The 26,954-nt window shown below is 45.0% G+C and overlaps 2 protein-coding genes across 7 annotated transcripts in view; one reads left to right on the top strand and one right to left on the bottom strand.

Moving 5' to 3' along the window:
• LAMB3 (laminin subunit beta 3) overlaps positions 1 to 26,954 on the bottom strand; it is a 143,748-nt gene that overhangs the window by 52,523 nt on the left and 64,271 nt on the right. For 2 of the 6 annotated variants that reach the window (XM_074351893.1, XM_074351892.1), the window contains exons 3-4: positions 22,764 to 22,832; positions 10,574 to 10,667 (exon numbers count right to left, since the gene is read on the bottom strand). The exons of 3 other annotated variants lie outside the window; for them this stretch is intronic. In XM_074351893.1, the coding sequence (XP_074207994.1) occupies positions 10,574 to 10,667; positions 22,764 to 22,832 (163 nt within the window). The remainder of the gene's footprint in view (positions 1 to 10,573; positions 10,668 to 22,763; positions 22,833 to 26,954) is intronic. One more of the 6 variants, XM_074351894.1, reaches the window with a different exon arrangement.
• G0S2 (G0/G1 switch 2) lies at positions 7,556 to 8,594 on the top strand. The gene is made up of 2 exons (XM_074351902.1): positions 7,556 to 7,712; positions 7,870 to 8,594. Exon 2 carries the CDS (start codon positions 7,901 to 7,903, stop codon positions 8,210 to 8,212), a length of 312 nt encoding a protein of 103 aa, XP_074208003.1. The 5' UTR covers positions 7,556 to 7,712; positions 7,870 to 7,900; the 3' UTR covers positions 8,213 to 8,594.

The following is a 26,954-nucleotide window of genomic DNA, read 5'->3' as shown; positions in this document are numbered from 1 at the left end:
TGGCCACTGAAAGGAAGCCTCTAGGAAGATTCCAGGAAAGGTATCTTTGCTGATAAAAGAAAAAGAACAGTCTCTCTCCTTGCACTGGATGCTGTCATAGTGAATGCAACGCCTAGAACCGTGACAGCTAACTTGGAACCATAATGTGAGTCGGGCTGTGGCAAGTCTCCATGCTGAAGATGTCAGACTAGAAAGATGAAAAGCACTTAGTTTTTTTTTTAAATATATATAAAGTTACATTACTGAATTAATCCTGGAATCTCTGTCTTGTGAAACAATATACTTCTCTTATTGTTAAACCAGTTTGAATTAGATTTTTACAGGCAGCCCAAAGTGACCTAAGTTATTTGTAGACTTCCAAGACCTTAAATAGACGAATCAGATGAGATGGCAGGGCAGTTCTGCACAGAAGGAAGCAGGGATGCTGCCCTCCGAGTAAGGTGACAGAAGGTAGAGCGTGTTGGTACTGATGCAGATCGCTCCGGTGGTTGAAAATGAAGGGTCCTTGTCTGGGTCCTTCTATTTTACCAGAGCATCTTTGACTGCATGTCCCATAAATAGAGAATGGAACTCACTCTCTTCCTCACCAAATGTGTTCCTCCTCCTTTCTTCTCCAAACCTGGAGGTCACTTCCAACTCCTTTCCCTCCCACAGTACTGAGACGTCCAGTTTTGCCTACAACTTATCATTCAAGCCTGTCTCCCTCACAGATACAGAGAACAAACTAGTGGTTCTCCAGTGGGGAGAGGAAAGGGAGGAGGGGCAATGTAGGGGTGGGGGGGCAAGAGGTACAAACTATTGGGTATAAAATAAGCTACAAGGATCTATTGCACAACATGGGGAATATAGCCAGTGTCTTATAATAACTATAAATGGAGTATAACCTTTAAAACTTGTTAATCACTATACCGTACATCTGCAACTTACGTTGTACAGCAACTATACTTCAATAAAATTCTTTTAAAATTATAGTAGCTATTTACTAGGGCTTATTGGTTTTCTTGGAATAAAATCATATTATCAGCAACAACAACCATGATAAAAACCTGTCTCCCTCTATCCCCACCGTCTCTGTCTCGGCCCAGTCCCTCACCACCTCCTGCCTGAATTTTTCTGACAATGTCCCGCTCACTGCCTCTAGCTCGTTCCCCTCTTATGCATTCTTCTCTGGGTCATACACCGTGATCTACTTAAAAATGGAGACCTTGTCTAACGGTTCTGCTGCTAAAATCCATCAGTTTTTCCCACTGCCTGTAGGATAACCAGTTCAATACAAGACAAACTGATGGCTCTGATGAAACCCCTCAAGGAAATATGCAATCGTGCTAGCTCTGAGAACACAGTTCCCGCCCTCACTGAGTTCACAGTCCAGCCAGGGAGACAGACAATAGAGTTGTGAAAGGGAACATGAGGAGGCATGTGAAGCAAACAGAACTGGCCTCATCTAAGCAGTAGGGAAGCCCTCCCTGAGGAAGTGAGTACAGTGACACTTGAAGGATGAGTAAGAGTTCACCAGGTCAAGGGAAAAAATGAAGAAAGCGTGCCAAGGGGAGAGAACCTGAGGAAGGATCTGAAGCTGGGGAAGAACAGTGTGTCTGGCACCTAGAGAGCAAGGGTTGAGGAAGATTATAGATGTAGTGAAACTGGAAAAATAGGCAAGGACCAGATCACGGGTGAACGTATAAGCCATGCAAAGCATCTGGGACATTATCCAAAGGACAATGTGGGGATCCAGTGAAGGGTTTTAAAGAGAAGAGTGACACACTCAGCTTTGCTTGTTTTTTTAAGATTACAATGGATTTGAGTGGGTTGGATTGATGGTCAAGACCCGGAGCAGAGAGACCAGCTATGAGACCACAGTAATAGTTCAGGTGAGATGACAAGTGCTTAGACGAGGAGGGCAGCAGAGGGGATAGAAAGCAAATAAAATCAAGAGATATTTAAGAGGTAGAATGACAAGTCTTGGTGATTGTTTGTGCATGAGAGGTGTCAGAGACAGAGGAGCAAAGGATGGCCCCCAGACTCAGGACCTGAGCTACTTAGGTAGACAGGGAAGCCTAGATTAAGAAAGACGGTGGTGAAAATTTATAGGGTAGAAATACTGGATTTGGCTTTAGACAAGGGAAGTTCGACACCTGTAAGACATAAGAACAGGCAGGGAGACACCCGGGTCTAGAGCTGAGATTTGCTTGCTGTCTACACAGCCTCAGGAATAAACTCAGTTACCTAAAGAGAGCATGCACAATAAGAAAAGAGGCTCCAGTCTAAGTCCTGAGAAACACTGCATTCAGACGTTAGGTCAAAAGCAAAAGCGTGAAAAAGAGCTAAGGACAACCAGGACCTACTGTACAGCACAAGGGGCTGTATTCAGTTTCTTGTAACAACACAGAATGGAAAAGAATCCAAAAGGAAAATATATATGTATGTATACGTATAGCTGAATCATTTTGTTGTACTCCTGAAACTAACACTGTAAATCACCTACACTTCAATAAAAAATAAAAAAAAAAATTTAAGTAAATAGATAAAGGGTTCTCATCACAAGAAAACTACGTGCCGTGATGGATGTTAACTAAACTTATTGTGGTGATCATTTTCACAATAGGTACATATGTCCAATTATTATGCTGTACCCCTAAAACTAACAGTGTTATGTGACAATTGCATCTCAATAATATATATATCAATAAAAAAAAAAGAACTAAGGAGTGTCCGGAATAGGACGGGACAAAAACTAGGAGAATATGATATCATGGAAGCCAAGAAGACTGTCCCCAAACCCATCCTCAAGTCCAGCTAGCACTTGAGCTTGAAGGAAGCTTCTTGTGCTGATCAAACTTGCACAGCACTGTGCCTGTGGTATGTGGGCTGCAGGGTGCCGCTGCTCCCAGCCCATCCTGCCTGCTCCAGCAGCTGGTGGCTCTGCTCAGCCAGAAGCCAAGAGGGACAAGAGCAAATCGTCTATGAATGATCTGTTCCTCGGTATTGATTTGTCAAAGCCCTGGGGTCCCAGGAGCAGTGGAGGGCTGCCCGAGAGTGAGCCAACTGCTGCAATGTCAGACACTAAGTTGGGAGTAGAAGTGAAAGGTGAGGGAGCCAGAGTGGAGGGAACCCAGCCAAGATGCCAGGTCTTGGGCAATTTCAAGCCTAAGGCTCTGAACCAAGGACAAGTCACTATGCCTAAAATAACCTCCCAGGAGAGTTTTAACTGATCATTTTGTAATCATTATCCCAGTTCTGACTTTCAGGTCAATGTAACCAGCACTGATTGGGCCCCTATTATATGTTAGCAGCATGGAAGGTACAAAAATCTGGTCTTCTGCAGAGATGGGGCAAGCCCACAAGAACAAACGAGAGCTGTATAAACCAACACACGGTGCAGTGCCAGCCTGCAAGGTACAAGCCAGAGGCAGCTGAAATTCACAGAAAGGAGACAGCAGTGTGTGCTGGCACAGGCGGTGGTGGCTTCTTGGAGCACGTGACCTGAAGGAAGGAAGACAGAGTAGAAAGAGAACAGCACTTCAGGGAGGAAGAAGAGGGTGAGCAAAGGTGAGGCGGCAGCAGTGAGAATGAACTGTTCCTTGGGCTCTGAGAAACCCTCTGTGGAACAAAGCCTCCTTGTTGGAGAAGAATGGGGTTTGAAGTTAGGTGAGATGGGAAGGTCACATGATAGAGGTCCTGGATCCAAGAATACTGATCAAGTCAATTTAACATGCAGAATCCAAAAGTGTATCACGTGGGCAATGAGAAATGATCTGGGTTTTAAAAGGGCAATTAAGAATAAATATTTAATTTAAGGAAGTTTTTTTAAGCCTGTTTTCTTTCTTTCCTCCTTTCTTTCCTCCTTTCTTTCTTTCTTTCTTTTTTTTTTGATGGAGGTACTGGGGATTGAACCCAGCACCTTGTGCATGCTAAGCACATACATGCTCTACCGCTGAGCCATACCCACCTTCTAATTTTAGAAAGATTTATTTGGTGGTAGTGTTTGAGGTGAATTAGAGAGGAGAGGACAAAAGGTCAAAAAAAAAAAAAAAGGTCCAAAATACAAACATACCCTGAATGTTTCTCTGAGTATCCACTAAATATTTGACTGCATGCAAACTTAGCAAACATAGCTCCTCCTCTACCAGTCCAGTGGGGAAGATATTCATCAATCCCATAGTTACTTATTAAGGACCTGCCTGCTATGTGCCAAGGATTATAGTGGGCTTTGCAGACACAGTAAAGAATAAAACAAAGTTCTGGTCTTCATAAAGGTTATCTTCTAATGGGTGTGGAAGACAACACAAAAGCAAACCAATAATTACATCAGTATAAAGCCAGGTACTAAGCACTACAAAGGAAAATACAGCAGGGCATCCAGCAGGGAATGGTGGGATAAAGTGGTCAGGGAAGACCTCTCCAAGAAAATGCCTGTATTTCTAACTCAGGGAACAGGCAAAATGGAGATGCCACTGCTAGAAATAAGCATACTGAGAAGGTGATTCAGTTTGTAAGGGTACAGGAAAAGTGGAGGTCTTGTTTTACAAGTAGCAAGCTTGTGATAAAAGCAGGATATCCACCCAGAAATGTCTAGATTCTAGAAGTCTAATGTACAAGGCTAGAGGAAGATAAAGGTTAGACGTGTAGATTTAAAAACCACCCACTGATATTTGAGAGATAAGAACTTTCCCTCCAAAACTAATTTACACGAAATGAAAGTAACTCAAGGACTGAAAAAAAAAAATTGGAGTGTAAGGTACACGAATAGTTTTATTATGTCTCCCAGGATGTTCTCCTTCCTCCAGCCCCCTGGAATCTCCTGGAGGAGTGGGCAGTGATGTTGGTAAACAGCAAGAAGCTGTTGACAAAATAATAATAGTAATAATTGAGGCTCATACACAATCAGCCATCCAAAGAACCGCTGCTGTCCTCTGTTCCTTCCAACCCTCAGGCACAGTTGTTGGGACAGTGCCATCCCTCTTCTGTCCTTATTCCTTGGACCACATGTTGCCCCCTTGTGATGGCTTCTTCTGCTGATAGCTCTGAATGTTTTAATGTTTGGGAGAAAGGAATTTGGAAAGCAAAATCAACGAGCTTTAAATTGACCTCTCTTGCCTTCCTAGAAATGGCAAGAATTAAATGTTAGGATAGACTCAAGGATTCTAGTTCCCGGAACCGTCCCAGTTTCAGCACTGTTAGTCCTGCATCCTGGAGAAATCCCTCAGGAACCCCTAGGCAAGCAAGGATGGCGGGTCACCCTTCTGCCAGGTTGACCTGCGCGATGCAACACAAGCCTTTATATCTCTAATGAGATATCAGTGCAGTCAAAACGCATGCTTCGTTTCCCAAGCCTTAGCCACACTCCTAACCTAGAAACTGGGTTCTCCTTCCCACCCAGACAGAGGAGCTGTGTCAGGAACTCCCAGGCATGAGGCAACCCTAGATTCCTCAGCCTTCTATTCCCACCATCTCCCACTCAGCCTCAGCTACCACCTAAACCAGGAACACCAAATCCACCAGTGACCCCAGTCCATGCCACTTGCCACCGCCCTCTCTGCCTAGCCTGGCCAGCAACCTGGTGGGGCCTGGGGACCAAAGTTAGATTCTCAGAGAAAGAGGGAAACCCCTCTGAGGTGATGAACCCAACCAGAGCATATCGCAAGAAAGGGGAACCCCACATAAATTACAGTCTGCTGACCTTGGAAGACGTGCGGTTTGCGTCTCTGAGTTACAGAATACCGGAAATGCTTACTGAAGAGTCAATTTCAGAGTTTTGGGTTGTCTCTGAGTTACAGAAATACTGAAACTACGTACTGAAGAGTCAGTTTCGGAGTTTTGGGTCCAAGGCTCCAAAGGGCTGACTCACCTTCAGAGCAGAAACCACGTGAAAGCCCTTATATTAAGACGCACCACCTAGGCCCCTCCAGAGCCACAGAGGTTGAAGCTCACACAGATCTCGGGAAAGCTCAGAGATCATGTCTGCCAGCTACTAGAGACTTCTTCAAAATTAGAAGGAAGAGTCAAAGAAAATGCTGAGACTGATAGTCATCTCTCCTGTTACAGAATTTTCCGGCCTGACAAGGTTAAAATAATAAGCTGGAAACACAAGCCTCCAGGAATAATCTCAACTTGGCCCCTTGTCACCTTGACTGCTTGTGTACAGACTAAAATGCAGAGTTTTAAATAAGTTCCTTAGGTAACTTTGCCCGGTCTGCACACACAAACGCTACAGCTTAACTACGAATAGCCAAGGTGAAGGGTTGGTGGTGGTGTTGCCTTTTGAAACTGAATTGTCTGGGAAATTGCCTCAGACCCCAAAGAAAGGTTAATGTTAAAATTTCTAACGACCCAAATATATGATCCCTGAAACATCCCTTTCCCAGTCCCTCCCCACAGCGCTCGGCCTGGCCTGACTGACGTTGACAGGCTGTTGCAAGATTGCATCACTGACCTTTGCAATTTTCTGGCCAGTCCGATTTCCCCCTCCTCTCCCTGCCCCGTCCCTTTCTCTGCTAGAGGTGCTTGGCCTGGTGTCTCTCCTTTCCCCTACTTGCTAACTAACTCTGGTATACGGATAACCAAAGCTCAACTAGAACACACCCCCAGACAGGCGATGATGTTTAAACCCAATTAAAATTAATCCTACTCTCCTCATGCTTTCAAAAGTACTCTCTACTCTAGCTTCTTGCCCAAACTGTCAACTCTCACCCTTCTGCCCCTAAACCGTTTCAATGATAAGCTGATCTGGTACAGCGGTGTTGGCCCCCAGATGCAGGGAAGTGGCAAATAATTACTCAGGAGAGCATGACATATTTGCAGTCCAGACCAGCAGACAACTTTTACCAATAGCCTCCTTCCACATTCACCTCCCCCCAGCCCCTAATTTCACTTCCTAGTGGGAGAGTTTGGATTTGATGGCAGTTCCCTGATACACAAGATTACAAACACCTGCAGGAACAGAGGCTGACCACACACCACACACACCCACGTGGGCACACACCCACATCTATGCATAAAGATCACCCTCAATGGATTGTTATCTATCCAGTGACCATAGCATTGCAAGCACTTATGAATAAAATCAATCAGACCAAAAAGAAATAGTCTAAGCACCAACTGTGTTATACAAAGCCTGGAGACCTCTTCTGTTCATTGTTCGGATCCCTCCCCCTTGCCTTCTATTTCCAATCCCTATGTGTGTGGAAAGATGACAATCTTTCTAAATAAAAACTAATTTTTCAGTTAGGTGGAATCCCAGGTGTCTTCAGTAGGGGTCCTTCTCAGGCTGCCCCGAACGAGGGAAGCTGTGACCCACCCACACCATGAAGAAAGAGGTTGGAAATGAACGCGGATACCTCCCTGGGCTCCGGGCCCTCACCCTTGTGCAACCAGACCCTCCCTCCCCCGCACCCCCAGCTCACATGGCCCAGGAGTGCACAGCTCTTGGCCACCTCCCGGAAGGTCCCTGCCCCGCTCCACCCCTCACCCCCTTCCTCTTCTCCCTCCCCTTCTTCCTCTTCTTCCCCCTCCTCTCTCTGGCTCTGGTTGCACGGGCCCCAGCCCCGGGAGCCCAGGAGGCGGGGCTCGGAGCAAAAATATAAGCAGCCCCGGGACGCTGTCCCGGTACCAGTTGCGAAGTCTCCCTCCGGAAGAGCCGCGGCTGCAGAGGAGGAGGAGGAGAACGCAGAGGCGCGGGATCCCCGCACACGCCGATCGCGCGGCGCCCCTAGGTGAGCCTAGCGGAGAAGAGCGCGGTGGGGCGCGGGGTCCCGGGCGGGCTCCCCTCTCTGCGGCCTCCCCCGGGCGGGCTGAGTGAGGGGTGCTCTGGAAGCTGGAACCATCCTCCGTAGCTAAAGGTCCCCCTCTCCTGCTCCGCTCCTCCTGCAGGTCACTCCCAGCCCGAGAGCCCGGAGCCGAGATGGAAACGATCCAGGAGCTGATTCCTCTGGCCAAGGAGCTGATGGCCCAGAAGCCCGGCCGGAAGCTGGTGAGGCTGTACATGCTGGGCGGCGTGCTGGCCCTAGTCGGCGCGGTGCTCGGGCTGATGGAGACCCTATGCAGCCCCTTCACCGCCGCCGACCGCCTGCGGGACCGGGAGGCGGCCGTGGCCGAGCTGCGGGCCGCCCAGGCGCGGAAGGCCCTGCGGGAGCGGGCCCCGCTGGAGAAAGACAAGCCGCCGGAGGCCGTCCAAGGCTGCCGGGCCCTCTCCAACCGGCTGCACGCCTCCTAAGAACCCTGGGGGGGTGCGGCGGAGGGAAGGGGAGAGAGACAACGGAGAAGAGGGAGCCAGGGCGCGAGGGTCGGGCTCCCGTGGGAGCCTTGTGCTGTTGGGACTTGCTCCTGAGAAGCCACTGACTTCTAAGACTGAACTACCACACGGATCCACCAAAAGGAGTTTAGGACTGAATTTTGCTGCTGTGCAGCACTGAAGAGGGATGACATGTCCAAAACTAGGTACCTGTCAGCTATCTGAGTGCATCTACCATTTTACACTGCGTTGAAAGGAGAAGACATCCTTTTTATGTTTTTATTGTTATTATTATTGTTATTATTATTATTATTACAGTGACTACCATTTTGCATTTTGAAATAAAAAAACGTTTTGTACTCTGTCTTAGCATCTGATTCATGGGGGGCATGGTTTCCTAGGGTGGGCAGCAGGGAGAGCAGGTCTGCTGGTGAAGGGGGTCTTACGCGGCACAGCGGAGAGAGCAGTTTGCTGAAGGTCAGGCAACACTTGCTTGAATGCTTCCGATTCCAAGATTGATGTTCCATGCTTATAAGTCTGTTGAGAATTTGTTTTTGCTTTGTGCTCGGAGTGAAAAAAGAGACACTTATAAATTCCCCCAGACTTAGCATTTTAAGATAAGAAGCTAAATCAAGGAGGGGAGGGTATAGCTCAGTGGTAGAGTGCATGCTTAGCATGCACGATGTCCTGGGGTCAATCTCTAGCACCAACATTTTTTTAAATGAAAAAAAATTTTTTTTAAAAAAACAAGATAAATCAATTTCTGAGCTAGAGTAAGTGAATGAGAGATACTGACTAATTCCAGATCAGAAAACCTATTTGCCATCTCACACCTGTGCCCCAGAGGCTCTGTGGCTGATACCTCTTTCTTCCTAACTGCATTTTAGCATGTGAGAAGGAGGCGGAAGGAGAGGAAGGGACGGAGGGACAGAAGAAACTAGCTAGTTTGTAGGAAAAGAGGGAAGGCAATCTCCCAAGAACATTTAATTGGATGTCCAGTTCTACCCAGCCTTCCTCCTCACAAACTCAAAATACAGTGAAGCCTTCGGTTAGAAGGGGGAAAAAACTGGTTATCACAGACCTGAGTCCTCTTCTTCCAGGGAAGGTGGCGCTCTAGGGCTCAACATAGGAAATTTTAAGCAATGGCTCTTAAAGAGGTAGCCTGGGACAGAAGCCTAATGCCACTCTCCTTGTGATTTTAATACATCTCCTGCCCTAACCAGGTCCAGACATTTCACTCTCGCCATCACTGCCTGTGCATTTTTGCAGACATAGCAAGGCTCGTGCCATTGCCTCTGATCAGACTCTCAACCACCACCACCCTCTTCCCACACATACACCCTTCCATTTTATTTCTGCCAACTCAAAGTCCTGTGCAGCATTTCTGGCCCTGATCGGGTGCCATCTCTGCTTGAAATCTCTCCTCATCACTCCAAACAAAAAAGCAGTCAGAATCCAGTGACACACAAGGCAAAAGAGACATACTTAAAGGAAGAGCAGAATAGCCATGGAACCACTGTTTCCCCAGTTTCCAAAATGGGAAACTTGGCCCTGTATTAAGGTGACATAGCCTCACCTTAAGTGTCCAAAAAACTCAGGAATTTACCCAATCTTATTCTCTCAGTTGGCCTTCCCAAGTGCCTTGCCTATTATGTTTCCTGTTCGTCCACCCACACAGCCACCACCTGGTCCAGCTCTCAGCGTCTCAAACCACCTTCTGCACTCTCTAGCGGGAGAGAATTTGCCCCAAAACATCCACTGCCAGACTGGGGATGGAGCCCTTCCTTTCCTACCATGCATCCTGTTGCTCCTCCCCCAAAAAACCATCAGAGCCTCAACTTCTGTACCAGGTTTTCTGGTGTCTCTGTGACCTGCCTGCATCTCAGCTCTTCTACCTGACTTGTCAGGCTGAACCCCAGGACCCTCCTAGTCCCTTTTGGTCTTTTTCACCTTTGTTCACATTACCCTTCCCACCTGAATGCCCTCCAACCCACGATCTCCACACCTTCTGAAACCATATACCTCAAATTCTCCAGGAGAGGTATGATTTCAAATATCCTGCCTCTTGTCAAACTATATATCAAATCATGGACTCCGATTTTTGTTTGAGAAGGTAATGCCTATATTATTTGGTTTGCCTGTATATAAAAATATTTTTTTACATGTCTGCCTAAATATGTAGGAAACGCCTATGTATTTTTAGTTTCAAAGGCTATGCTTCATGCCTATTCATGTTCAGATTACCCAACCCCATCAAATCCGAGCTATTGAAATCTTTTCTGTCCTCACTGATTCTTCTCATTTCTCTGAATTCTTACAGGTCAGTCAGTCTGGTTCTCATACCAGATCATGCAGTAATGGACCATTTTTTCCCAGTTGTTATACGGAGCTGGTCTTCTCTCATAGCATAATCTTCTTGATGTCTTCCTCTTTAGTGCTGAAAGAAATGATCAAGTCTTAGGCAAACAGTAGGTTCTTCATATATACTTGATGTCTCAATTAATCTATGTATAAAGTGAGAGTAGTGGTTCTCAACGGGAAGGGAAGCAGTTTCGTCCCCCAGGAGACATTTGAAAATGTCCAGAGACATTTCTGCTTGTCTGGTAGTGAAGGAGGGGTACTCTTGCTAGCAACTATCTAGTGGGTGGAAGCCAAGAATGCCATTAAACATTGTATAACACACGAGACAGCCACTCACAATAAAGAATTCTCTGGTCCAAGAATTTCAATGGGACTGAGATTGAGAAATCCTGGGTGAAAGGATAGGAAAGGAAAATGGTTTGTTTAATAGTTTCAGAATTAAGGTTGTGAGGTTGCCTCGCAAGATTATGTCTGGTTGTGATCAAACTAAGTCCCTCTCCCACACAGGGACAAAAATGGTCCTTGGCCTTTTCCTGTTTGGCAATTTTTATCAGCAACCTAGGAGAAGTGATAAAAGATACACTTATCAGTTCTATTTGGTGATACGGAGCTAAGATAGTAGCGTCAGGGTTCAAAATGACTTAATAGGCTAGAACCATGCACTGATGCTAGCCAATTGAAACTGAATAGGGAAGAAGATACAGCACAGAATTCAGATCCAAAAACCTGTTGCATGACTATAGAATTATGAAGACTTATTCTAGCAGCAGATCATGTGAAAAAGACCTAGATATTTTCACTAATTACAAGCTCAGTAGAATCCAACAAGGATTTGTGACAGGGCTGCTAAATTAAACTAACACCTTATTAGCAGAAGTAGAATTCCAGGAAAACGGAAAAAGAGGTGGTTTTGTTTTACTTTGCAGTCTGGCAGGTGGGAAACCGAAGAAGTTAAGTCAGAATGTCTGGATTTGCTTTGGCTGGACTCCACTGTTTGCTAGCTCTAAGACCTTGGACAAGTTACTTATAAACTCTCTGCCTCAAGTTACTTCAATTCTTTCCTCATTTATAAAACGGTACCTTCTGAGTGAGATAATTTTGCAGACTAAATGAAATAATGCATATAAAGTGCTTACAGCCTTACCTGGCGTATAGTAAGCCTCCAGCCAATGATAGTTGTCATTGTTATATTTCTAGAGAGATCTTGACACACAAAAACCTGCTTAGATCAGAGTAACTTGGGCAGATAAAATTCAGAAACCCTGTCACATACAGAAAAATTGAATGAATCTAGAGAAGATAAGATACAGTAGTGTCACATAACAATTGCCTCCAAATATTTGAAGGGCTGTCATATTGGTCCAACAAAGTCCAATAAAATGCACTTGTGGTACGTGGCTTGAAAATGCAGAACTAGAATTAACACGTAGGCGTGCAAGGAAATGTGTCATTAAGAGATCAGAGTAATTCAAAACATAATGAGCTGTGATGTATAGTAAGCTTCCTGTTACTAAAAGGGACCAAGCAAAGGTCAGAGATCATCTACCGGGGATGGTATGAACTGGAGAGGAGATTTCTGAACTTAGAGGGAGGTTAGTTAGATGAGCTTTGAGGTCCCACCCACTTACATGATGCTAGCATTCTGTTTAATACAACTACCAAATAGGGAATGTATTTCCCATTCCAGCCTGCTTCTTCTCTATGTTTTCAGTGCCTCTTTATTCTTTTTCTTAGCATAGTAAACATTTTCCTTCTTGCTGGATGACTACTAAAAGTAACGGATTTCATTTTGAAAATAAACTATTTCCTGATTAAGTTTACCTCTCTTAGAAAACACTTTACCCTTGTGGTCCTTTAACCTAGGGGTTCCCACAGTTAGTCATAGTGAAGCCCTCATTAGTCACTTTGCCCTTTGACAAAACACCACAAAAGTCTGCTCTATTAACATTAATAAATATATGTACATAAATTTGTGCTATATCAGATGCCGACCTGTCCTATGTTCTATGAAAACAACTAGTAGGTGTCAACTGTGAGAATATTAAGATGTTTCCACATTCTTAGGAAAAGTTTGATTGTTCTATAATCATGGTATCCAGAACCAGTCGTAAACCCACCAGTTCAATCAATGACAGCTCACCTCCGGTAACATAATTTTACACCCCAACCAGTCGATAACAGTCCCTCACTTCTGAGAGCCATCGAACCAGGAACTGACTCACCCCATAAATATATTTCAGAGTGCCAACCAAGCAACAAATAAATATGCTTCTACAGATGATGTCAGCCCACTTATGTCCAGGAAAGTACACCAAACTCGGAACTTCACATTTCCCCAAAAAGCAAAAGGTATACTTACTGGGTTCCTTGTGTCTAAACTCTGTTTGCCCTTCAGATCTACTGCCAGGTAATCAGTCTCAACACTAATCTGAATGTGAGTAGTTTCACTGAGTTTTCACTGCTTCTGTCATTTATAACCAAGTAGGTCTTTGTATAAAATCATTAGGCCTCAGTCTTTGTGTAAAGTAATAGAAATTTTAGTTTATAGATGTACACTCTGGTAAATAATTACACCTAGGCCTCTGGGTAAGTCATTAGACATTTTGACTGGGTGGTATACCACGGAGTAATTAGACATAGGTCTCATATAAGTTCATCAGACTCTTTTTTTTTTTTTTGGAGGTATACCATTTGATAACTATATTTGCCATTAAACTGCTATTCCCTTGCTGTTCACTTCTCCTTTGCTTTTGTTTATCAATGTTATGAAGTCTTACGTGTTTTGTTGTTGTTGTTGTTGTTCTGGAATGCCTTATTTCTGATATACAAATAAGGAAGTGTTCCATATGAACCGGCCCAATAAGTCACCAATCCAATCCGGTCCTAAGGGACAACAGTTCGAGGTCCATTACACAGGTGACCTACTCAGGAAAAGGCAAATAATCAACCCTGGCTCTGGGACCCCTACAAAACCTTCATGAGAGCCCTCCTTGTCTTACTCATTGTGAAAAGAAGTCAATTTTAGTCTACATCCTGGGGTCAAAAATTTTCAGGTCATCGATTGCAAGGCCTTCCCTAACCTTGGCTTAGAAGGGGAATCCAAGACAACCATTCCCGGGCACACATCCTTACTAAGTGAACCCTCTCGGCTTTCTTGGGTTCTTCTACATCAGATTGGCACATTCCTCTCCGACGAGTGCCTGCTTCCTGTATACAGGTGCCCTGTAATCCTAACTCTTGCACTTACTTTGATAAAGGGCAAAAACCCTGAGTTTAGAATAACAATGGCCACCATGAGGGAACTTTTTACATGTCAAAATCAATAAATTAATACATTTAAGAGGAACCCCAGAAATCTAAAGAGTTAGCAGTTTGCTTCTTTGATTAGGCTTAGGCCTTAAAAAACAAAATTCTAAGTCCAGCATGGTCTTGCTCAAAGACACTTATAACCTTCTGGAACCCACCCTCATTTCATTTTTCTCTTCCACTTATTTTTACCTGATCTTCTATATGAGCTGCCTTTTTTTTTTTCCAGAGTTTTCTTTGGGAAAAAAAAGCAATTACATTGTAAAATCGCTAAACCAGAAGGCAGCCCTAACGAAGTTAAATTGAAACCCTGGTCTGGAGCCATATTAAGAGTTATAATTAAGGATTTTCCTAAATCTCAGGAAGCCAGGCATAAATCTTTTACATAATTTGGGATTTTATTAGGTATTTACTCTTCTGGATTACAGATCTTTACAGACTAACTCAGTTAATTGTTAGTCCTTCAGCTGGAGAAAAATATTTGAAAGCAGCCAGGTAAGAAAAGAAAAACTTAAATAACTCAGCTGTATGAAATTAAAAAAAAAAAAGTGCCTTAAGAGGGCGAGAAAAATTAGAAAATACAGTACAGAAGACAATTCCAGGAGCCTTTCTTTTAAAGATATCTTGGACAAAAAGTTGAAAATTATAAACTAAAAATGAAAACAGACTTTAGGAAACTTTCAAAGAGCAATCTGGAGTAGACCCAACAGCTGAAGTAAAGGAGACTTGTTTTTTTTCATTTCTTTTCTTTTAATGAGCTCTAATATTACTTAGGGAGTTTAATGAGAAAAAAAAATTAACTGAAATCCAAAACTGGCAGTTAAGAAAACATCCAGTGTGTGACGAGACCTTTTCAGAGAGCCTTACAAAGTGGATAAGCTAGTTCTCCAGATACAACTGGCTCCTGAAAGAAAAACAAGACAAAAAAGTCTTCCATCCTCTAAGACTTGGGAGCCTGTAGATAAAGAAACGGGTAAATATTGCAGGTATCAGCGTTGTTGGAAGAACCAGTGTTCCGTTTTGGCTAAGAAACAGAAAGATGACTATCCAAAATCGGTCCAGTGATGCTGTCCAAAGGAGACACTAGAACCCAGCAATTCCAGCCCTTCCTAATTTATGCCCCCAAGGCACAGAGAGCTCAGTGTGCAGCCATGTTAGTTACGCTCCCCACCAGGGCAGGGCTCTGTCTAGTTCGGCTCACGACTCTGTTCCCAGTTCCAAGCCCAGTGCCTGGCAAAGAGCAGGTGCTCATTAATCTGTTGAATGGAGAATAAATAACTAGATGAAGAAAGTAAACTTTTTGTTGACACCTTGTTGTCTCTACCTTAGTTTTAAAGAATGAAACCCTCTGACGTGATAGGGGACCCTCTATCATTAGTCCGTGTGAATCAGGCTGGAATTCCTGTCTCTACAAGTGGAGTCCCTACCCCATCTGGATCCTGTCTCCCCTCTGCCGTCTACTCCACACTCCAGTGGATGTGAGCACCATAATGGTTTATAAGTAACATAGATGACTCTCTAAGGAGTTAATAACTGAGAAACGACTGGACCCACAGCCTCACAGAGTACATCAGATTGCTAGTCTCTCCCGGTGGGGAAGGAAAATCCGCCCAAACCCAGTTCTTGTTTTAGTAGTTTCCTTTGCGGCAAAGCCAGGAATCCAAGAGTGAGCACTTGCTAAGGGTGGGACAGGGTCTGCCTGGTGTGCCGCTGGCAGATCTAGAGCTGACAACAGTAATGGATAAGTCTCCGGGGCAACCAGGACCGCTTCCAAGCACTCCCACCCTGGACGGCCACAGGGGTCCTCTGTCCTTTGGGGAGCCCTGATGTGTGATGCCCAGGACCAGCCCACTCTGCCCTTCCTTTGGGGCTCGTCTCCCGGTGCCTCCCAGCTGCAAGATAGTACTAGCATAAAGGTCTTCTTCCTTGGCCTGGGTTTTACCTTCTTGTATCAGGTGACAGAGCAGCTGGTTCCAGCCCCAAATCAGGTCTTCTGACTCCTCCCAGAAACTAACCAACTTCTGAGCAGGAAATCCTGCCCCTCCCCTTCCCGCAGAGGAAGAGAGAGATGAAACAGAAGGGAAGGCAGAGGAGGAGGGAGAGGGAGAAAAGAAGCAAAAGGAAAAAGGAGACCAATAAAAAGAAGTCAAATTTGGTTGAAACCTCAAGGTAAGACTTTTTAAAATCACAATAATATATAATAGCATCACTATAGGTGTCAGGGCCTAGTCCATACTAGGTCCTCAAAAACCGCTACTGAAATAATGCCTCTATTGGAATAAACTGGAGGGCTGGGCTGAGAGAGACTTCAATGCCAAATGCAGTCAAAAAAAAAAAAAAAAAACCCAAAAAACAAAAACAAAAAGAAATGCCCAATAAGCCTTTCAATGTGTAGGAGGGAAGATGTGATAAGACACAGATGGAACCAGATGTTTGTTGCTGGCATTGAGCACATTCTGATCATTTTGGGACAAAAAGTTAAGTTGGAGCAAAAAGTTGTAAAAATAGGTTTTAAAATGTCTGCGTGTTCTTTTGAAATCATACGAAGATTGCAGGTCGTAAGCATTATTATAAAGTGACTTTAAAGCGATGACAGAGCACAAACCCTAGGCTGTATCTTGGGGGTTGCTAAGAGTGCCGGTATCCTCTATTTTGCATCCAATCATCAGCTGGCTTAATAGTTTTAATATTGAGAGCTGGAGCTTTGAGGAAGGCTCCTTTTATCTCAAGGAGTCTTGTCCAATGGACCAAGGGAGGCCGAAAGTTGTCAATCAAAATTCTTCCCGTGTTATTCACCTATTCCTAAATCCCGGGGCCCTCTGCTGCTCCGGATACTGACCTGAGCCTGTTCAGACCGAGTTCAAAGGCACTTCTTTCAGGTCCATTAGTGAGAACCCGACAGAAACAGGAAATGCTTTTCCCACTCCCCACACCCTCATTTACCCAAACCCTCGCTGACCGTCAATAGACAGTATCTTCCAGAAGGTAGCAGTTTACTAATCCAATCACTTGGGGGGATTCAAATAGCTCAGCGCAGGCTTTCAAAGTGCCTATAGCCCGTGATGGTGTGTTTACATAACAGTTGGCTTTGAAGAGACCTGCTCCCCCAACTTTTCCAACAGAGCTTAACAAGCCAAAAGGACAGACTTCAAGTGTTGTTGTTTTGTTTTGTTTTTTCCCTCTTTTAGTGCCAGTATTTCTCTTTGGGTTTTGTGTGAGTAAATCACAGTCAGAAGCTGAAAGGAGGGTGGGAGAGGTAAGGAGAGATAGAAGAATCTCGCTCCTGCTCACCTGCCAGAATTTGAAAGGAACTGCCTTTCCCTCTTCTGTATGATACGAAAATAAAATCCAAAAACCCTAGCTCTTTCTTTACACTAATGTCAGTACAGCTAAAAGCCTCCATGCATCCAATTTCTGAGCTGGAACAAATCTTAAGGTGATCTAATTTAATTCCTCTTGTTTGCCAGCTGAGGGAATTGAAGCCAAGGCAGGGGCAGGGCCTTGTCAAGGTCACCTATGTGTCAGTGGTAGAGGGGAGACTAGAAATCAGTTATCCTGGTCCCACCCAGGGGCCTTTTAAGAAACCACCCAAACTTTATAAGAAGGTGCCCCAGCCACCCACCAACTTCTGATTAAATAAAATAAAATATTCAGCTGAAAGATGCTCAGGTAATGCTTACCTGGCAGACACGGGAAGAAGGAAAAGATTTTCCTAACAGTTAAGCTTTTCCAGAATCTGTTTTGTAACTCTCAGGGGACTAGAGAGAGTAGAAGAAGGCTTTAAGGCAGGCTGGTCACGAGAGAACTGGAATATTTTACATTCCTACCACTGAGCCAGCATTTTACATATCTCATCTGTTTATATGATCTCACAGTATCCTCATTTTACAAATAATGTTTTTTTTTAATTTGCTCAAATTCACAGAGAGAATAAGATATTCTTATTTCTGCACCTCTCATTAGCAGGTCCAGGATCAGGCTGTAGACTGATGTGGATATTTCTAGTTCAGGGATGGGCCCCTCCTTACTCAGGCCCCTCCCCAACATGGACTCTGGCTCCAGCCATTTCAACCTACTGGAGGTCACTCTGACATGTTAAGCTATTTCTAGACTCCTTCCCTAAAAACACAACAGTTCCCTCTGCTTGGTATGGCCTTCCCTCAAATTTCTTCATCTCCATAATTTGGACTTACTCTTCAAAGCTTAGCCCCGGGGCCACCTCCTCCCAGAAGGCTTCCCCACTGCCCTGGGCTGACTTGGATGCCCTCAGCTGTACTCTGTGCACCCAGTGCACATTCTGACTACACCACTGTGAGCTCTGATTTACAATTACACTGTTGTTATGCTGTTATTATGCTATCGTGAACTTTGATTTACTTGTCTACCTTCCTTATACTTAACTACAATCTTCTTGAACCAAATATTACTCAGCTTTTATATTTCTGGCACCGAGCACAGTTTGGGGGCATTTATTCGTGCTCAATAAACATTTGGGGAAAATGGATAAATGAATCAATGAAATATTTCCCCCCTCCTTTTCTTCCATTCAAATGACTTAAGAAAAAGTCTCACTCCCACACTGTTGACTCTTGGGTACCTTGGGAGGAATACAAGTCGGTGCTACCACACGCTTCTTCTCATGTCAAGCCTGAGAGGCTACTCAAAAGAGGGCTCCAGGGCTAAACGTGCCGTTTGAACAATCATTCATTTCTGCTCCCTAATAAGTGCGCTGACCCAGGAGGAGAATTTGCATGCTATAAATCACAAGGACAAAGAGAACCAGAATGGAGACAACAGCAGACGAGAAACGTCAGCACCCTCTAGGAAGATACAAGTGGGTGAACGAGGGACTTAGCAAGCCGGAGACTGCTGGAGCCCACAGCGCGTGACGAGGCGCCAGCAAGAAGCCACGGAGCCCAGGAGAGGCTCAGGGATTAGGGCACCGGGAACCTCAGCGTGCAGAGAGAGGGATGCGGCAAAAGTAGGAGGAGACACTCCAAATCCCCTCCCTCCTCCCTTGCCCACCAAGAAGAAGGAAGGTTTATCTTCTGGAGAAACTGGCCACAGGGGCGCCAGGCTCAGGGACATCGGGCTCAGCAGAGTGTGGGCTTAGGCATGGAGCTAGAGACGGAGGATAAAAGGAAGATTCCACACTGAAAGATGAGATTCCCCAGCCCCTTGTCCTGGCTCAGCTCCCCAAACAGGCACAGCCCAGCTTATATCCCTCTGCATTCACCTTTTTGCAGCACCTCCCCCTCCCAGGCAGAAGAATTAAGGATTCCTCCTTGTAAAAAGTGTCCAAGAAATTTAAAAAAAAAAAAAAAAGACTACAGACAATGATACCTTCACATAGCCTCTGGATTATCCTACAGCGGAACCCTACTGTTGACAAGCCCTGCCCTCGCACACAGAGCTTCTAACAGCCACAGAATGTACGCCAGGGATCACCAAGCATCAAGTGAAAGCCTCTGACTTTGATGGTGGAGTCCCCAACATAGATAATCGAGAAAGTGGAAGAAACTGGCAATAGCCCAGGCAACATCAGTATCCCCCCACGAATAAGGGAAGACAGTGTATCTGTCAGTGAAGATCAGGGAGCCAAAGTTTTTAAAAAGTAGGAGAGAACAGGAGCTTTTTAAAATACAACTGGAACTTTAAAAATTAAAATGAAACACGAAGATAAAATTGACATTCTCCAAGAAAGTAGGACAGAAAGGTTAAGAGATGAAAAATAAGGCAAAAACAATAAGAAACTCACAGGATCCATCCAGGAGCTGTGACATCTTCTAATAAGATTTCCAAAAAGAGAACATAGAGAAAATGGAGGTGAATGCATTAACCAAAAAGATAATTTCTCCAAAGTTTCCCGTAATGAAAGATTTGAATTTCCATGTGGAAAGGACCCAGTAGGTGCTCAACACAACAACAACAACAAGACTCTCCCCAAAGTACATAATTTAAAATGCTAGAGCCTCAGGAAAGAAAAGGATTCCCAAAAGTTCTAGAGAGAAGAAAAACAGGTCACAAACCAAGGATCAAGAATCCAGGCAGTAATTGAACTTCTCTGTATCAACAGTGGAAGCTGGGAACTGAAAGGCAATACAGCAATGTCTTCCAATTCTGGGAGAAAATCATCTCCAATCTTGAAATCCTTACCCAGCCAAACAATGAATCAGGGAGAGGGTAAAGTAAGGACAAGCAGGCAGAGCTGACAGTATGTGTGGCCAGGGTCTGATGGATTAAAGCCCATGTAAAGATGCTAAATGCACAACAGTACTTCTGCATCCAAGGTCTTAAAAAAAGTTCCCTCCCATTCATGAGGCAGTCAACCAAGAAAAAGTCGGACCTCCCAGGTGAATGGCAAAGGCTATCAGTCTACCTAGACCCTAGTCCTGACTGGAATAAGAAGACTGGGGGCTCCAGAGGGAATGTCCCCTTGGAACAAAACCAGACAGATTATCCAATTAATTTGACCAATTTATTTGCATTTTGTTGCTCCTATCAGAGGATTTGGAGAGCATGGACAACTAAGTAAGCAAACAAACAAAAACGAGTGGTTATTAACACCCACGGGGGGGAGAAATAGAAGAAAAGAAATGCAGTCATAGTACATTACATTGCTAAGAAGTAAAAAATTAGTCATAATAATATGAATACTGACTACTGATTTAATTAAAATTGTGATTTAATAGCTAGAAGGAAGGGAATGAGTAAAAACAAAGAAGTCCTAATATTCCCTAGTAGGCAGTCAATAGATCATCTCTAAAATTGCAAACTCAAGAAATAGCAGTAAATGTTTTAAAATATGGAGTTGATTCCTAGAGGAAAGAAATAAGATTTTAAAACATGGTTGCCTCTGAATGGGACTAGGGCGTGAGGAAGGGAGGAACACGATTGCTGTTATTCATTATAAGACTTTTGTTACCATGTGACTTTGTAAACCCTCCTCATGTATTATTATATTAACAAATACAAAAATTATTTAGAAAGAAAGAAAAGAAAGAGAGAAGAAAGAAATGGCTCAGTCAAAACAGCAGTCTCCTTGGATTACATTCTGTCTACCAGTCAGCGTGTTGATAGCTGGAGCCATTAAATTAAGTCTCGAACAAGGTATATTTAAAGTATTTACCTAATTACCTAGAGGAGTTTGCCGGTCTTTCTAAAGGTTACTTCAGAATCACCTGGGGAGCTTTGCAAAAATACAGATTCCTTGTCTCGCTCTTGCTGGTTCTGATTCAACAGTCCTTGGTGGGACCTGGGAACCTTCCCTTAGTTCCCCCAGATGATTCAATTGCACAGCAACGTTTAGGAACCACCGGACTAGAGCAGAAATTGTCAATGTGTGTAGGGAGGGGTGAAGGAGAGGGGTTATATGTGATTTGTGTGTGTGTAACATATCGGTATGTTGTGAGTCTGTCTTCCTCCTTCCCTTTCTCTTTCATCTTCTTGTATCTTAACCCATAAATCTCTGGACTGCTAAAAAACACTGCCAGAAATAAAGATCCCCCCATCCCTGTAATTTTAAACTCTGGCCGTCTGCTTTCTCTCCCAGCCCTGGGGCTCCCTCTGCTGGCAGAAGCCTGTTAAAACTCTTAGCATCCTAAACCTAGACATTCTCCCTCAGTTCCTATAAGGCCATTTTCCCCAGCTGATTCCAAGCCTTCAAACTTCGTGAACCTCCCATAAAACAGAAAAGGAAAAGTTCAACCAACATGGGAAAGACTTTCCTGCCTTACAGGTGTTAAGTACACAAAGATCAGGAAGGAAGCAGAACGAGGCAGAAATGAGAATAAGCATTACATATTGCAGTCAAGCCTGAGGAAAAGAAGAACTTAAGTTCTCCACCACCACCCCGCCTTCTTCCTCCCCCTCCCCCAAGAGAGATGGACAGACAGGGAAGCCACACCCATCTGCCTCTCAAAAATCAAAGAATATGAAAAGGAATATATGTATGAATATGTATGACTGAAACATTGTGCTGTACACCAGAAATTGACACATTGTAACTGACTATACTTCAGTTTAAAAAAAAAAATCGAAGGAAACTCACTAAGCTATAAAACTCACTGAATTGGAAGCAGAGGACAAGGGCTCCATATCCACCCTCGCTTTACGTCCTCCATTCTCCTTTTCTGGAGTCACGTGCCAGATCCTCAGACCCCTAAATCATGCCCCTCCAGCGATGCTGTCTATGAACTTTGTTGGATTTTTCCCACAAGCTGAAAACATGCTGAACCCAGCACAGTATCTGGCACAGAGAAAATGCTCAAAAACGGGAATGAAAATTTAACTCATTGCTATCCTAAAAAATCAGAACCCTCCTTCCCATCTGCCGCCCTCCAGAGCTCCTCAAAAGTCCCCGCTTCCCCACACTCACACTAAACATTTTCTTTCCTCATGTCCAGCACTCTGCAAGCCACAGCATTCCGGCTTTAGTGCTTTCAGAACTCTCTAACAGGACTCCAGTGATTCCTATATCCAGACCCAAAGTGTTTTTGCCACTTGTCATCCTCCTCAACCTCACAGAAGCTTCAAAGCTGTGACCTCTGGCATCTCACTGAGAGTACCGTCCTACCCCGGCCCCAGGTTCTCTGTTCTCTCTGTTCTTTCTGCTCCCTGCTTCCCCTCTGCTCCCCTCCACCAGCTCTCCTCTTCTGTAATGTCCCACAGTGCCCTTCGTCCTCTCCCTGGGGTTGTCATCCACTCCTATGGTTTGAACTTGAAAGAATATGATTTAATTCTCCCCAATCTGTATCTCTAGCCTAGACCTTTCTCCTGACCTTCAAATACCTAGCAGACATCTTTGTCTGTATGTATAGGAGTCACTTTCCATTAAACACTCAGAAAATTCTTTTTGAGTACCTACCGTGTGCCAAGCACAGTGCTAAGCACTGGGGATATACTGAACGTAGACCAGGTCTCAGCCCTCCCAGAGCTGCATGTAAGGGGAAAACAGACAAATGAGCAACTACGAAGACAAAGGGATGGGAGCTCTGACAAGAGAAATAACTGGTGTTTGGGGAGCACCTTAGGTGTCCAAGGGACACTCTGAAGGGTAGAATCTGAAGGATAAGAAGGAATGGGGGTAGAGTGGTGAGACGAAACAGGTGGTTAGACTTCCAGAAGCTTAGGAGACAATGCGGCACAGGATAGAGGTTTTTAAGACTCATCAGCATAAAGATAGCAAGTGGAGTCATGAGAGTGGGAGAAGCCACACACAAAAGACAGAGAGAGAAGGAAATAGTGAGGACGGAATCAAAGCCAAGTCCAACACTCAAGGAATCCAAAAGGTAGAGAGAGTGTATAAAGAACACAAGAAGCAGCAGTCAGAGGAATAGGAAGAAAGCCCAGAGAATATATACGGACAGAATCCAAGGGAAGAAGATGCTTTGGAAAGGGAGAGAGGGGCAGGAGCGGAAGGGGCTCCTGAGAAGTCAGGTAAGTAAATACAACCAAGAAGCGGAGCACATGGGAGGAAAATCTAGCTGGGTGTGGGTGGGGGGAACCCAAGAAACATCGCTGGGCACAGGTCCAGAGCTGCAAGCTGACAGCGGTCAAGGCCATGTCCAGCACAGCCCCGGGGAGAGTGAGGTGTTGATGGATGGAGTGGGGCTGGACTGATGAGCCTAAAGAGGACAGGGGACCCAGAACTTTCAGCGTAAGGTCATGAGGGAGTACAAAGGGCCAGGGAACAGGCAGAGTCCTGGGATGGGGATGAGGAGACCACAGGGTGCAGAGGTTTCATGTCTTGAAGTACAAGGTCCTCAAGGATGTGGTTCCTGCTGACTTCTCCAGGCTGGTTTCTCCCCATGGAACCCCATCCCTGGAAATTCAGTCATCCTGCCATATGGAATTGTTTGCAGTTTCCCAAACATGTCACTCTCTTCCACACCTCCTTCTATTTTCTCACACAGCTTCCTCTGCATGGAACGTTCTAAAACCAACCCTCCCCTCTCCCCTGCACACTCCTGGAACCCAACTCAGTGCTCACTCTTACCCTTCTGCCTTTGCCAGGGGCATTCCCACTCTTGTTCCAATATGGCTTAAGGTTAACCTCTTCTCTGAAGCCTTTCCTACCTGCCCATCCCCCAAGTGGAAAGGGCTATTTCCTTCTTTCCATCCTCACCACAGACTTCCATATTAGTGCTGGTAACACTTCATACATTTCATTTATTGAAATGTCATATATCTCCCTCCTTCTAGGGCTTGGAAAGCATTTTACTGTTTTTTGGTTTTTGGTTTTTTAATAGATCATAGGACCTGACCTATAGAAAGACCTAAATAAATGCTGGGAGATGAAATCACTCAGCCACCTTGTGGCATGTACCTTTTTCCTTCTTTCCTACTGAGGGCCTTTTGGGGGCTGTCTGTGGCCAGGTGGCTGGGTTCCATTGTAGTAAAGGTAGACAAGGTGGTCTCGTCTCTATCAGTAGCCATGGCCAAAAATGCTTTGTGCACACCTAAGGCGCAGTTTTCCAGTGTTCCCAAGGTTCCATGCCACTCCTAGGATTGCCAGATAAAACACAGGACACTCAGCTAAATCTGAATTTCAGATAAACGGTGAATAATGTTTTAGTATAAGTATAGCCCATGCAATAGTTGAGATTATCTATCTCCTAAAAAAGGTATTTATTGTTTATCTGCAATTCAACTTTAACTGAGTGTCCTGTCTTTCTATTTAGTAAACGTGGCAACCCTACTTCCTCCAAAGGGAGGTGGCTTCCCTCGAATGCAAAGTCACTGGCACCCTAGAATAACACCAAGCGGAGGCTGCTGTCCCAACCTCACATGCTCCCTGAAGGCTGAACAGAACAACCAAGGAAGAAAACTCCAGATGGCCGCAGCTACGTGGTGGCTTTGCTGGAGTCAGTCCTCTCCCCTTTATGGGCCTCTCATGGCTCCCTGGTGCTACCCGTGTTTCACCAAACTTTCCAGGGAATAACTTTTTCAGTTACTACACGTGGCTACTTAGAGCTCCAATGCAAGTCCACAAGAGACAGGCCAGGGGAAAACCTGAAAACTGCAAGTACGGCATGTTTGGAATTGTCTCTGCCCCACCCCCACTGAGGGGCAGGGACCAGCCAGGCTCTGGCTCTCATTAGGGGACTTATTCTTTACCAAGAGGCTCTTGGCTCTCCCAGGGAAACAGTTTCCAAGCAGTTGGCCGCACCAGTCCCCCCACCACAGACTATATGTGACTGGTGGGGACAGGATGGCAGACACAGGGCAGATTTTCCCATCTCTCATTCATTTTCCTGCATCTGAGCTTCCATTAGTTGGAAAATACAAGCCTGTCCATTAGGAATAGGGTCCTGCAGAAGGGCTGACAAATAAGACTTCTCCTCTTGTTAGACATAAAGGGAAGAGAGAAGAAGGGGTGGGGAGGGGAGGAGTCCATGTTATTAGACAAAATGATGTAAAATGATGGTTATTTCCATAGCTAACAACAGATTTTGGCAAACATGACACAGACTTAGGAGATCATAAAAAATCAGACCTGAGGAATTGGATGGGGAAGGGGGTGGGGTGGGAGGGGTGAGGGAAGGGGAGACTTCCATGCATTCTCACATTCTGCTAAGATCCCTTCCATCTCGACCTGTCAGGACTGCTTTCCGAAGGAAGAGAGCACCTCCCAACACAGAGGGTTCACCCACCTCCAAAGCTGGCCCACTGTTCCATGGGCAGGATTCCTTTTCACAAGTAAGAGGCCGCTTCCTTAACAAAGCCACCAAGCTGTCCCCAAAAGCACTCCAGCCTCCGCTGCCTCCAAAATGACAGGTGCTCCTTTCATGACCTCCACTTTATGCCAGACGCACAGGAATTCCCCTTTGGCATTCTTCTGCATGGAATGTTCTACAAACCAATGCTCCCCTCTCCCCTGCACACTCCTGGAACCCAACTCAGTGCTCACTCTCACCCTTCTGCCTTTGCCAAGAGCATTCCCGCTCTTGTTCCAATACGGCTCAAGGTTAACCTCTTCTCTGAAGCCTTTCTTACCTGCCCATCTCCTTCTCCTCACATGTTTGCCACCTCCTGGTAGTCCTCCCAGATCTGACCCGTCCCGCAGAGGCCCTTTCCCATTCAACTCCCTGCCCTCTTCTCCCCTTCTTGCTTTGTTTGACCCTGTTTACATAGGTGGGGGTGGTCAAGTCGGAGAGACACGCACCTCCAGCTGAGAGGGACCCATTCTCTGTGGGGTTTTGAAATGGCCAGGTCACGTGGAAGGCATTTCACTGAGAGCCTGCTCTAAAACATAGATGGTCAGTGCTTTACAAAGGAGGGGTGGCGTGAAGGAATGCGCAGCTTGCTTTGTCGCTATGGCAGCAAAAGGAACGTTATTTGATTGGTGAAAATCTGACTGGAGACAAATGCTAGGTGAAACACTCAAATTCCCTTTTGCCTTTTTTTTCTCTTTTCCAATTTGTTGAGCACCACTAGAAGAGAATTAGGGGGCAGGGGTTGATCTGTTCTGGACAGAACGCTAAATCCCAGCAACCTCCCTGGATTAAAACAGGCTCCAGAAAGACAGCAATTTTCTCATGGCTGCAGTGCCTCAGAAACCCTGAAACAGCACAAGTTCACCGAATGCCTATTTTGGAGCAAGGCGAGAGGGACGGAGAGAGACAAAGATGAAAAAGACATAGTGCATGCGCTCCAGGAGTTTACAAGGTAATGAGAGAACCAGGCGTGTAACTACAGACATACAGGGGACCCATGGTAACTACATGATGTAGTCCAAGTGTGGTCCCCATGGGTCCCCAAGACCCTCTTAGGAGTTTGGAAGGTCAAAACTATTTCCATAATTATATTAAAACATCATTCACCCTTTTTCCTTCTCATCCTCTCATGAGTTTCCCCAGCCTACAGGTTGTGTAATAATACAAAGCTAATACATGGATGCTTCTGTATTCTTGGGTTAAACAATTTTTTTCTCAGTCTTAATTCCTTATACATCAGTACCAATATCAATGGGTGAAACCACATATGCAAAAATACTTTGAGATCCTCAGTAACGTTTAAGACTGTAAAGGGATCCTGAGACCGAAACTCTTCAGAA

The sequence above is a fragment of the Camelus bactrianus genome, chromosome 23 (genome assembly GCF_048773025.1).
Source record: "Camelus bactrianus isolate YW-2024 breed Bactrian camel chromosome 23, ASM4877302v1, whole genome shotgun sequence".
Lineage (NCBI taxonomy): Eukaryota > Metazoa > Chordata > Mammalia > Artiodactyla > Camelidae > Camelus > Camelus bactrianus.
The sequence above is the reverse complement of the archived record's forward strand: the minus strand, read 5'-3'. Positions and strand labels throughout refer to the sequence as shown.